General features: G+C 37.9%; 1 protein-coding gene across 1 annotated transcript in view; it reads right to left on the bottom strand.

Annotated features, from left to right (window-relative positions):
• Positions 1–14191, bottom strand: part of LOC589044 (protein Ycf2) — a 46490-nt gene that overhangs the window by 26833 nt on the left and 5466 nt on the right. The window contains exon 2 of the mRNA XM_788702.5: positions 2505–2539. Coding sequence (XP_793795.4) covers positions 2505–2539 — 35 coding nt within the window. The remainder of the gene's footprint in view (positions 1–2504; positions 2540–14191) is intronic.

Raw genomic sequence — 14191 nt, 5'->3', positions numbered from 1 at the left:
TGCTTTTAGAATTTCCTCTTGCCCAATTCGCCCATGTAGACGGCAGTGGCGTCACTCCAGCATTTGCCTTATCCGCTGTATTACGACAAACAATACTCGGGTACAGGCAAAGAAAATAAAGCAATGCAATGATGGGTGTCTAGAAAGCCAAACCATCTCTAATTCCCCTCTAAGCCTAAGAATATTTTGGGAAATGTCTTCAAATGTCAAAAAATATTATAGGGGAAAATGCCCCTCCCCTTGACATCTAATGATCAGGTGATGGCGTACATCAGATGACATCAATTCACCTTTTCCATAATATTATAGGAGACGTCACTGCATGGAAAAAATAATAAGCAGGGCTCGGCAGAATCAATAGAATATTTCTGAGCAATTCTTTGACCCGTTTAATAAACGCTGTCGCTGGCATGCATGCCCTAGAGGAGAGCTCGTTGCTATGGCAACCCTTCCATGAGTTTATTGTGCAGGAGAGAATAAAGATGAACAGAGAGAGATAACCAGATGCTTGAAGCAGACACCAAACATGCGGTGTAGCTTCTAGAATTGTATAAACATCACCCTGTCACTAATTAACAAGAAGCGTACGATGAGATGAAATGGTTTGAAAGAGGAAAAACAGAACTACTGTCAGGAACGAACTTTAGCAGGGAAACATCTTGTCAAAACAAGTATTAGGCGTAGAGAATTCCAAAACTAATTGGTAATCAGGGACTAATTACACTAGGTATAATCATCTGATCTTGATGGTAAATTGTGCATACTTTGAGGAAAATTAATGTCAGAAACAGACGTATAAAGTAGTTACGTGTGCATCACTACGTATTTCAAATTGCGTGGAGTTTATTCAAGGGCTTGTCAACAAGGAGAAATAATAATTGTGCAAATGAACTATAGTGTCATTTCCCATTACAGCTTAAACAATTTGAACGGGACGAAAATCAGTGAGAAAAAAATAATTAAGAAAACTCTTCCATGACTCTTTCCAATTCACAAGCAGCCAGGCATATAGGTAGCTATCAGATGGAGAACATATTGATGTAAAAAAATAGATTTAAAAAATCTTCAAAATGATGATTCAAGAAAATGTATATCAAGATGTGTTGAATATAATTATTTACTATTAATTGGGTTAGACAGGAAGAATATATATATATATATATATATATTGGGGGGGGGGGGTTCAAAATACAGGAAAGCAACTCAATTCTCACAATGTTCGTAAAATAGTTTCATTAAATTATGACTCAAGTATGGACAAAAAAAATCAATGCTTTTAATGTTCTTCTCTACGAATTCTGTCATGTTCGACGTTCGAAAAAGCCCTATTTACGTCCCGAGACAACAGCATACTCTGTAGAATAACAACATGGTGCCTGTTGGGTTGACTCGTACTATGCCAAACAAGGGTTTGTTAGGCTGTTTCAGTGCAGGTGTAACTTGTTTGCCTCCCGGTCATATTCGATTTTGTACTCGGTTCCCTTCCGTTTACTATGGGAATCTACCCGACACGACAATAAAAACCCGTCAGGAGCATCCTCCTCCTCTTTATAAATTATTTTCTCCGATTTCCTATAACGATGAATCTACGCGAGCGTGTGAGTTTACGTGCACGGTTGCATGTCGTCAGCAAGAGGAAAGGAGGGAGGGGTGTAGGATTCTCTAGTCCTTGTTGACAGTAGTCAGAAGATTTATGTTCCTTGAAATGAGGGCAATAAATCTCGATCGGTCCGCATGCGTTTGGTAGACGAAGGGTCTACCGCTTTTAGTTGATTTTTTTGTGGGTCTACTAAAAATACTACTTTGCTACGGTTGGTTACATTGCTTCCCGATCAGTTTTCATTGCTGATTACCGATCATCCATCATTCTTCTTTCGATCACATTGTCTCGATTACGCTTTGATCAGTCCACTTGAATGTTCTTGTTTGTTTTGCATTTCAAGAATACAACCATAATTATTTCCCTTGAGAAGTGAAAAAGATATTCTTTATACGGTTGAGAGAAGTCTCGTTTTGACAGATTCTAAAATCATGATATGCCTAAAGTATGCATACGTTGAGACAAAAACGAATAATGGTTTTACACCTAAACTGGTCCTACGTATTAAAGGACGGATCATATTTATTAGGATCATATTTAACATTTGATTGATTATCATAAGAATATACTTCAAAACCAATGTCCCCTTATAATACCTCTGAAAAACATTTCTAATTCTTTTCAGCACAGCACAAGGAGCAGCACAGCTTTTCTACAGATCAGAGGTTACAGGAATTATTAATATTTTGACAACGGCAGGATAAGGCAAAAAACTTACAACGACGCCCTTTGCTATAGCTGAATTATAATTGGAAAAATAATGAAATCAGACTAATCAGAAATTAGTGAGCAAGTTACATTACTCCTGCCAATTATTGAATTTAATTAGATTCCATACAAATCTATCATTTCATCCGATAAAATTGAACGTGAAATGAGAGAGAGAGAGTGAAAAAAAACTCACCTTTTGTAATTTTGTTTCTTCATTTAGTCTGTCTTCTGTATAGATCGAGAAAGAAAAGAAAGGGTTAAACAGTTATTTTCTTCATAAATTATAACAAACTTTTGATAAGTACGTTACAAGTTATGAATTTAAATGCATATTGGTAATCATCATGTAATACAGTAATCATGAACATTATGTAAAATCAAACTTTCATACGTCTATATAAGGTGGTAAAGAAACGTGTTGAAGGAACATATAGAATGGCATGATAACAAGTATAATACATAATACATAATAGAGAGGTAGAGAGAAAGAGACCAAAAGAGAGAGAGAGAGAGAGAGAGAGAGAGAGAGAGAACAATATAGAAAAAGGAGTGGATATACGTATAGACATGAACGGAAAAGAAAGAAGGAGAAACAGAGAGAAATGGGAAAAGCAACAGAGACAGAAACAGAGACAAAAAAGGAGGACAGAAAGATAACAAGAGAAAGACATAAAAAGCATTAAAAAAACGGTATTGTGTAATGGGTTGTCCTGAAACCTATGAGAAAGAGATATAGAGATAATTGGTCAGAATTTAAAACGTCATCCTTGACCCATCCAGCTAATATACTGAGCGTATGGGAAACAAATTATGCATTATCGAACCAACACGTGATAAAACAGGACGCCATTTATCAAATCTAAACAATCGCTTCTCTGATTGGAAGTACATGCAGTGATAATTTACCAGTTGTACCTCATAATAAATACGTAAGCATTTGCTGAGTTTGAACAGATAGAAGGGGTTTGGTGTTTTACCCCGCTGTATTCTCGTCTCAGGGATGTGTTGACATAGCCGGTTCTGTAGTTTGTTCAAGCAGTACAGACGTTGCGTGACATAATGATGAAAATTATTTACTTATTGGTCAAGCCCACACATTTTTGTATAGAGCCTCATCACTCTTATTACAGCTCAGGAGAATATGCACCTCAGTCATTGCATAATTGTTTCTCTTTTACAATTTCGCCAAGAGAGAAATAGATAATGAGAGAGAAAGAATGTGTGTGTGTGTGTGTGTGTGTGTGTGTGTGGGTGAGAGAGAAAGAGAGAGAGAGAGAAAAGAGAGAGAGAGAGAGAGAGAGAGAGAAAAGAAAGAAAGAAAGAGAGAGAGAGAGAGAGAGGTCTTGAATACTTGGTCATACAACGACACTTAATCTTATGAAGATGTGAACATGTTTATCTGTATGCTGCCAAAGCAGGGTTTTATTGCACTGCGATGCACAACGATGGAGTAACAGGAAATTCAGATTTATTAAAAATGTTCAGTGCAGATTGACAAATTTGCACATTTTGTGGTTTGAAAATATCATTTTTATCAGGAAAACGAGGAAAATAAGGTTATTACGATATACAACCCGCACATCAAGAACTTTAATAGTATAGGATATTCAGTTTTCTAGAATATAAATGATATTAGCTACATAATAATTGAACATGACTGTCTAAACTATTATATCCCAATCTAATGAAGATGTGAAGTTGGCGACACAACAAAAAAATAGACACTTTCTAATTTACATAAAGAAAGGACTTAATAAGACATTGGACCCGTTACCTACACCCCGCCACCCCCACCCCCACTCAGTGTTATTTAGGGTACGCATATTATGCGTGTTCCCTCTTTTTGAAAACACCCCTAAGTCCGGTGTGTAAAGTCAATTTTGTGTACACGTACGAGCCGGACTTTGGTGCGTGAAAAGTACCCTTTTACCGAACATTTTGGTAACACGCATGCGGTCATTCCGATCCCGGAGTGGGGGGGGGGGGGGGGGGGGGGGCCTACACCATAGGGAAAAAAAAGTTTGATTCCATGACATTTACCTTGTCATATACGGGCAATATAGAGGTTTCTATGACGTGTAGATGTAGATCATATCAAAGTAGTCCTTATCATTGGGGGACTCGTCATTTTCCTATTCTGAAAATCTGGCGCTATTTCTTAGACAAACAAGACTCATGAGACTCTTACATGCGGATAGTAATGTCCGATGCTAGACTATAATATTCCCCCAAAACGAAATATGACGAAGCATCATTATCCCCTTCCTCCACATCATTGTACCACTGGTTATCAGAATGAGTCGATTGTAAACTCATGATAACAATGAATAAGTAATGTCCGATGTCACGATGCCTTAGTCTCCCTCATCATTCTACCGCCCCCAGAGCATGACCAACTCCTTATAAAACCGACCCCTTGACAGGGACCCATGACTCTCTAACTTATTCATGAACCCCTTTGCTGACGCTCTCAGATTTCTCGCACGTTTTGTATCCTCTCCTCCAGAACCCTGGCCGTAATGGCAGTGATCATTCCTACGCGTGAGTGTGAATTCGCACGTTTTCAGAAGCTGCCGTATTTATTGTGTGAGGCTAATTTTGCAGTCAATCATCGAAAATTGCGACATGTCACTGCGGAGGTGTTACGAACCTGGATTGTCATGGCTGAGATTTCTGCGGTGAAGAAAAGCCTTGAACCACAATTTTTTTACAGTGAGGCCAGTGGTAGAAGGGGTGTTTTTGCATTTTTAGTTTTTGTGGTGTGAGGAAGATAAAACCTAGACTATAGCTTGATTCACGAAATTTACATGAGAACAAAAGGCCCTCGCACAGATGGCAAAGTCACTAATTTACAATTCACCTGAACAAAAATTCCGCTCATTTGAAATATGCCAGTGGTATGATTTTCTGTGGTAGTCAATACCTCATGTATTGAGAAAATAAACCGATCTTAATCAGCATCAAATTGTTTATGGCCTTGACATAAACTCATGCTTCATTACATTCAGAATTTTCAACAATTTCAGAACCGTTTTATCTTTGAGCATGCAATCTTTCAGTGATCTCCCCCGTTATATCCGAGTCACACGGCACCAGACCGATGCCAGACTGACAACAGGCCCTCAACAAACCGACAACAGGCCGACAACAGACCGACACCAAACAGACATCAGACCGACAACAGACCGACATTAGAACAACCGACCGACGTCAAATCGAGACCAGACCGATATCTAACCAACTACAGACCTACAGCAGATCGACATTAGAACAACAGACATATCGGACCGACATCAGAAGGAAACTAGAGCGACATCAGACCTACAACAGACCGACAACAGGCAGACATTAGACCGACAACAGACTGATAACAGACCAAAACAAATTACTTTACCCCTTATGGCAAAACATAAGTCGGTTTAGAGTCGGTTTGGAGTCGTCTTGGCGGTGTGAATGAGGTGTTAATAATCAAGCTCGGGATATGGTGTACAAGTATCTAGAGGGCCCTATATGGTATGGTGATAATTACGAACAACAGGTTGACAAGGTAACAAAGATTTGTGCTGTAATTACATTGATTATATTTCAGCCTACAAAGAATACTTGTGTCGAAAGGTTAACGAGTCAATCAATCAATATAATATAGTAATTCATAAGATTTGGAAGGCGTCAAATTCAAGGCGCAGTTGTGCAAAAGATAAAATCAATCAAATACACTTCACACACACACACACACACACACACACAAACAAAAAGAAGGGACTAAAATAGAACATACAGAAAGGAAAGGCCTCAATCATATTCTAAATCAAACAGATGATTTTGAAAAACGAATACCAACAAAAAATGCTCACAGTTTCTCCAACCCTCATTTCCGCCTCCATTTCCAATCTCATTCTCTTCTCATCTAATGTTATGCATCACTGCATGATATTTTCAACGCTGTCCTTAGCTGCAGCTGTCTGTTGCGGTGCTCTGATCCTTTCTTGTATTTTGTCTTATATCCTACTAATTTCTTCGTGCTTTTTATCTTATGAAAAGGAGCTTTATAAATGAAATGTTATACATTACGCATGACTGTTATCATTATGCTGTCATATTGTAGGGAATCGCTCTAAGCTCATATCATGTTTATTATTTTCATTGCTGTCATACAACTGACATTAAGAGATCTTAGATATAGGCCGACATGGGATAATAAATTCAAGTTGAATCCTGACACTTAAATATTAAATTAGATTTTTTTTAAAATACCAATACCTATAAATCCTTTTCCCTAATCTATCTCTTTCATATTCGCTGCAGTATGCCACTGAGTTAAAAAATAATAATATTTGGTAAGCTGTACACAGTTAAAATTTTTGTGAACAAGTTGTTTAAAAGTTTAAACAACTCTTGATTAACGGGTGACCTGATCTAAGAGTTGTTTAAAATGTTAAGCAACTCGAGTTGTTTAAAGTTTAAACACTTAGTTGATCAACATTTTGAACAACTTGTTTAAAATCACAATTTAAACAACCGGTGTTGTTTAAAGACGGTTGTTTAAAACGGAGCTGTTGTTCAGTGGAGGTTGTTTACACCAACTGGGTTGTTTAAAGAAAGTTGTTTAAAAAGGAGCTGTTGTTCAGTGGGGGTTGTTTACACCAACTGGGTTGTTTAAAGAAAGTTGTTTAAAACGGAGCTGTTGTTCAGTGGGGGTTGTTTACACCAACTGGGTTGTTTAAAGAAAGTTGTTTAAAAAGAAGCTGTTGTTCAGTGGGGGTTGTTTACACCAACTGGGTTGCTTAAAGAAAGTTGTTTAAAATGGAGCTGTTGTTCAGTTGGGGTTGTTTAAACCAACTGGGATGTTTAAAGAAAGTTGTTTAAAAAGGAGCTGTTGTTCAGTGGGGTTGTTTACAACAAAAGGGTTGTATAATGGGATATAATTTGGGTTTGATACTCTGAATAAGTGCACCACTACTTCTGGGTCTCTATATAGGTATATGAAGACTAGGGTAATTCTGCAATTCATGAATTAGCGCCAAAACATGAGCGCGCATGCACGCACGTATAAACTGCATATATATAGGGATGCATGCAATCCCTATGGCAAGGAATTTAGCACACGTTATAACCGAGTGCGCGATCAGTGCCGCACTGCATGACGCGACGATTTTAAGTCTACCTGTATTCTGACATTTGCGTACAGATACCGAAAATTTTAACTGTGAACTTACGCTAAAAACTTCAAAGTAGTTAATAGAAAAGTGATTTCAATTAAGCCATTGAATCCCCAGTCACTTAGAAGCGCGTCGGTAGCTTGGTCGGCCATGATGTTGTGTTGTGGGTTGGAAAGTAATAACTATTAAGCTAAATAAATGTAAGTATAGAGACAAACAAAATGGAGCCTGCAGAAACACGTGTGGTTGCTTTGGTAGTTTAATCCAGACTCAATGTCCATGTGCTTTTACATATGTATCAATCTGTGTAGTCAGCAAAAGACCCTTGCATACACTTGCATTGTGTGTATGCATCTAATATGAATAACAATGAGCTGTGCCTTAACAGCTGCACTGCATTTCTAAGTGGCATGTCAATTTCAATTGCATGTTAGTTTCAAGGAACCTGTTTCTAAACATAACAATGTGAAATAAAGCCTTTAGCCAACACGCACTTAACTGGCACGAGACACATGACGTCATATGTAAACAACACTGTCTAAAAGCTCTCGTATAGTAAATATAGCAGTCATTAAATTTTAAACAACGAATGTTTAACAAAATTACTTCTGTTTCGAGCAACATTGTTTACAATTTGATCAACTGTTGTTTAAGATAGTGTACAACTGTAAGTGAACATCACTTTTTTAAACAGCGTTTTTACTGTGTACACTCTCTCTATTTTATGCTTGTACCTTCGTTAAATGTATAATAATGTTCATTCCATTGCAGCAGTCCTCTGTCTGAATATATTACATTGAACATGTTTCCGGATGCTCTCGCATTCGTGTCCACGAAAAAAAGCTAGAATGTTCGACCATGAGATGCCTACCGCGATTGAATGCAATATATATGATACAGTAATAAAGCTTTTATGATTTCCTATTCTACTGAGAGAAAGTCACTTTGACATTAGAGCTAATGCTGGCCTTGGTTCTTGACGTGCATTATCTTTATAGTGGTTTGCACATATAATGTTGCTGCGCCATGATTGTGGAGGAGCTTTCCAAGTATTATCAACTCGACACCGCTCATCCTTATGTGGTACCCCACCCCTCCTCTTCCCATCGCTGCCACGTTCCTTTCCCTGTGTATCTCGTAACACTCTCACTATCACGCACCCACATGCCCCCCCCCCATCTCCCTCTCTCTCTTTCTCTCTCCTTTTCTTTCTCTTTCTCCCTCTCTATCTCTGTACGTCCGTATGTCTGCCTCTCTACATTACTCTGTTTATATCTCACTCTCCATGTGTATCTCAAGCTCGGATATCTATTTATTCTATACCTATTAAAACAAAAATATATACAAACATTATTTTGTCATAATGTACATTGTTAAACTAGCAAAATGTGACGCTTTCCAAGTCAAGTTTGTCTAAAACCTCTCAACTGATTTCGGAAAATAGACAAGACTGTACATTAATCCTTTCGAGAAGGCAAACCAAAACCTATTTATTCGTTTGTTTTTTTTTCATTCTATTTATTAATGTTTTATTTTATTCATCTCTAGACCTACTGATATCTCAACCTCTATCTCCCCCTCCCCCTCCCCATCTCTCTCTCTCTCTCTCTCTCTCTCTCTCTCTCACACTCTCTCTATCTATCTCTCTCTCTCTATCTCTCTCCCTCTATCTCTTTCTCTCTCTCTCTCCCACTCACCCGGTCCTAAAACAAGAACGCCAATCTCATAAATAGCGCATTTCAAGATCACTAGGCACATCTTCCCTTCCCTGCATTATCGTGTAACCCCCATATCAGGGGTAGAAGAAGAAGAAAAAAAACCGCCACAGCACGTCTCAAGTGACCTCAGAAGCGGTTCCAGAAATATCAATTTCGTGAGGAGGGGAATTTTTTTTTTCCTTGGGGGGGGGGGGAGAGCAGGGGTGGGGGACCGGGGTTCTTACTTTGAAGATTTTTTCTTCTTCTAGAACCCCTGTCAATGTACCTATCTTTATCGGCGTAAGATAGATTTGTTACTATGACGACCAAGTTGTAACGAGCAAAAAAGGAATTATTGGTGCCTCTATAGGTTAATGATTTACGTGTCTATATAAAGCTTCCTGCTAATCGCACTGCATTGCAATATCGTTGCGAAAGTGGACTTTTCTTCTTCCACAGTGGCATTTGACTTTTGAGAACACTGACAGGAATTACACAAATTAAAGATAACACTCAGGTCCTCTATTGATGGAATATAATTATGGATTAGGCCATTAAGAAAATGATTATATATATCTATATATATTAAGAGCAATGCCTTTAAATTCATTTAAATGTATATCTTTATTCGTGTCGGTTGTACTGCATTTCTCTTTATATTATCGTCTTCTTGTTATCTTTCTTTTCTGCAATATTTCGACCATTCATCTCCCCCCCCCCCCCCCCTCTCTCTCTCTCTCTCTCTCTATCCTTCACACTCCCTTCGTATGGCGTAATCATATATTTCATTCAAGCATTCATAAAACACTTTTCAATATGTCAGGATTGCTTTCTCATTGCTCGTTCCTTTTTGCCCCATATCTTGAACTTCTTTCACTCATTTCATCTTTCATTTCTTCTTTTTCTTCTTCTGTTTCTAACTGTTTTCTTTCTTTTGCGTCTTGTTCTTGATATTTTTTTCGAGCAGTTCAAGCACTTTAAAGCTAAATGCGATTGCAATGTGAAAGAAACGTTGTGAAATCGATCAGAAAAGGTTGATCATCTAGCTGGAATCTAGTTCTGGAATCATCAAAATGATAAGAAATTTGGCCAAGTCTTCATAAAGTTAGAAGCACTGTACACAGAAAGAGTATATGGGACTACACACACGTGCGCCACACGTGCATTTCATATCTGTCAACAGGCAAGAGATACACTAATTTACCAAATATATCAATAAGTAGGCGGTTTCCCGTCAAATTTTTTATCATCATGTAATATTCAAAACATATTCTTTCACATGATTGGTAATAAGAGCTTCCATTTCATTTTTTGAAATTGGGGCGTCTTTACCTTTAAGGTTGTTGTTGGAATGGATATCACCATACGCTGTCATCAGCAGACGACGTGCCCTTATTTATCAACTAACCCATCTTTTCGATGGTCAACATCAAGGATATAATGAGGTCAATTCAATTTTAAGTGATCAACTGCGCCGATATAAACATTAACTCGTTTAAAAAATGGTATATAATTCAAAATGCGAGAAATATAAGCCGAGGCCTTTGTTCATTTCAGAAGAGGAAAAATCATCAGGTGTATGAACGCAAAGCTTCATTTATGTAATGCTTATAAGTTAATAATAATAATGGTGATAATGGTAATAGGTCTTCAGAACAGGTCCTCTAATAATTTTGAAAGACAAACATCACATACCTGTCCTTTAATTTCACTTCATTATTCCGTGATATCGTTATTATAGTAAGTCAATCACCTCACGTTCCCAATAATAATAACCACATAATATTGGCAATGTTCTCTCTCTCTCTCTCTCTCTCTCTCTCTCTCTGAGTACGGTCCCTAAGACCAATTTGGACTCGCGATCAGTGCAAGCAGTGATATTGTCGGCGTATATAAGATAATTATGATTATGATAATCGTGATTCAGCAGCGCGAGTACGTAAGGGTGAATTAACTCATCATCGGGGGGGAAAAAAATCAATATCAATATTGGAATTGATGTAATGAGCTAAAAGCCGGGTGAATCAATAGCATGATGTTTAATAATTGTCATTTGTGTTTGCTTAATTCTCTATAAGCAGTCTCTCTCCCTCTCTCTCATCTCCCCCTCTCTCTCTCTCTCTTTCTCTCATACACACACTCTCTCTCTCTCTCTCTCTCACTTTCTCTTTTTCTCTCTTTACCTTTTGCTTTCTCTCCACTGTATTCTTTCTACCATCTCTTGTAATTTCACCAGAACCCATTATTCGTATACGTTTTGTTTGATTCATTCCCTGTGAGTTGACAATTTCCCCAATGTAATCTTTATCGATTTCGTCTACTAATAATCAAACAATGTTTATTCTGATTCCTACTGGCTTTTACTTTCCATACCACCTCCTACTCTTTTACCCTTCCTCTCTTTCTTTCTCCTTCCTTCTCTCGATTTTTCTCTCCTCGATGAACATTGTCGAGTTACGTTTGTTTAACCTATTGATGGCATCCTGTGGTAATATTGAGAACCCACAATGTGCTTAAATTATTCTTTTTCTTGGAAGGCATTGCTCTTTTTTAACCCTATCTCCCTCCCTCTCTCTCTCTCTCTCTCTCCCCCTCTCTCTCTCTCTCTCTCTTTCTCTCTCTTTCTTCCTCTTCCAAACCACTCGGTAATGTTGACATGGCATTCTCCCTGAAAACACGAGGTCTTTTTATCTATACCAAGAGGAGACCTAGTTCCGGCGGCCATCTTTTCTGAAAAAAGAGGGGGAAAAGAGTAAAGGCATCTCATATCAGATTAATTCTTGAATTACTTTCCATGTCATGCCAGTGGATGCAGACGCTATATGCAAGAGTTACTTCACTCCGCCTCTCACAATCTAGGATCGAAGTTAATGGACCGTCTGCGGTTTAAAAAAAAAACTTCATCAAAGATGTTGGCCATGGCGTAATGTAATTGGAAAGTAATTCAAGAAAATGACAGCTCTTCTAGATCTGGCCACAAAAAGATCTCTTCGATTTCCATGAAAACGATTGTATTTTAGCTTCGCAAGTAGCCCTCAAAACTAGGTCATGTTCTGTTGGGTGGCACAATGAGATCGCTATGTTTCTCATTCTGTTTCTCATTTCTTTCTTTCTGCCACTTTCGTTCCAATCCTCTGCTCATTGTGCCATGATCTCCTCATCTCTTCCTCTCCTTCTTATTTTTTTCCACATTCTTCTTCTTCTCCTTTTCTTCTCCTTCTCCTTCTACTAGTTTTCCTTCTTCCTCTTCTTTTTCTTTGTTTTCTTTTTCATTTTATTTTGCTTCCCATTCCCCCTTTCATCTTCTCTTTCACACACATCTTTCTTTCTCTTTTTACATATTACCGTTAGCTTTATTCCCTCATTATGATATTTTCCTAGCCAAGTAATGTAAATGTAAGGACACACTATAGAGCCAATGTATTAGTGATGCCTAAATGTATTTCTATACTATGATGCTTAAAACACTAGGTGAAAGAAAACACTGCACGTTTTAGTCCCAATGTCAAATATTAATAAGCGCCTTGTCTCGATGAAAGCAAGCATATACAAAAAACAGGCCCTGATCTCCTCATAGCAATATCTAAAAGCGTCGCCCTACAAAAGAGGATTACGGTCTCTCTGCTATTTTTAGGAAACCTTAATGGACAGAATTAATTATGCATACATTCAATCAAAATGTTTTCATCTGCATGCACTGGAAGCGCACGTCATCGTACTTGATAATAAGCGAAATAGAAGAAAAAAGCTTTTTCGCTCGATACGGGAGCGACTGATTGTTTTTTTTTGTTCCCGGCGAGAACTGAAATAAAATCAATGACGTCACCGCCAATTGAAAGCTATGAGCTTGAAGAGTGCGAAGTCATATGGCAGGAGGTAACCAACAATGGCAAACCCCCCTGCGGTGAATGATTAATTTAACATGACTTTACCCTGCCCTTTCATTAATGCAAAAGCTCCTCTTGGCAATAGACTTTTGATTGGTCGAGAAGGATATTAAACAAAACAAGTTCATGATGCTGCTTTTCAATTTTAGACAAACACGCGGCCAATTTACAGCCCCCTGTAAAACATGCGCTATAATTGTTGTTTTCAAATAAAAAATGCATCAACATAATTAGATTGGAATAAATTGGAAGATAATGTGTTTTTTTACGCAAATGCTTCCTCTTCCCTGCAGGTTTACCGGCGAAATACAATGATTATATGAGACAAATATAAGGCATGGAGTGATAAATTCAATTTTAAGGAATCTTTGCTCCATTTGCTCCATTTTAATATGGCGCTGTGCTCGTTTTTTGCCGACTTCCATTAGATTGTGAAAATTGTTTTTCCATGTTGGCAATCTTTTATTTTACGGAATAATATAGCACTTGCTTTGCAGGGTGTACAATCACAGAATCTTTATTACAAAATGAATAAACAAACAAAAAACATACATAGCAACAGAATTTTGTGTCTCTTTGTTTTATCATCAACATTTCTACCTTCCTTTTTCTCTTTCTCTCCCTCTCACGATCTAAATCTTCTTTCTGCAGGAGAACGTCTATTAGACCACGCCTTGCAGCTTATCCATATGGATCGAATTTTGTAAGCAAAGGTAACAAGCTCGACATAAAGCTCCCAGTGCAATTTGCAAAGTTGAACGATAAGCTTGGCTTAGACGCCGTTTCATATTTACCAGGCTAATCCTGGGAAATGGAGTCAGGAAAATTGAGCCACTTTTTGAAATGGGGTGCTCGTCATCTTTGTGCTAGCTTGAGATTAGAAGTATAATCTAGCTCCAAACAAAGAAGGATCGATGTGTTTTTGTATTTTAAGTGCTTCAATCTCAAGGGATTGGCTTAACGAACAGATGTAATATCTTTCAGAGAGGGGACTCTGAATAACTAGACGCCATAAATAAGAGCATGAGAAATTTGTAGTGGATTTTGTTACTTTTTCGTCATTAAAGGGCTACCCTGTTTACCATCAAAAGAAAAAAGAAGAGTAGCTCTTTGTTCAAAACGAATAATAGTTGACGG

Source organism: Strongylocentrotus purpuratus, unplaced genomic scaffold, assembly GCF_000002235.5.
Source record: "Strongylocentrotus purpuratus isolate Spur 01 unplaced genomic scaffold, Spur_5.0 spur5_scaffold_6, whole genome shotgun sequence".
Classification (NCBI taxonomy): Eukaryota; Metazoa; Echinodermata; class Echinoidea; order Camarodonta; family Strongylocentrotidae; genus Strongylocentrotus; species Strongylocentrotus purpuratus.
The sequence above is the reverse complement of the archived record's forward strand: the minus strand, read 5'-3'. Positions and strand labels throughout refer to the sequence as shown.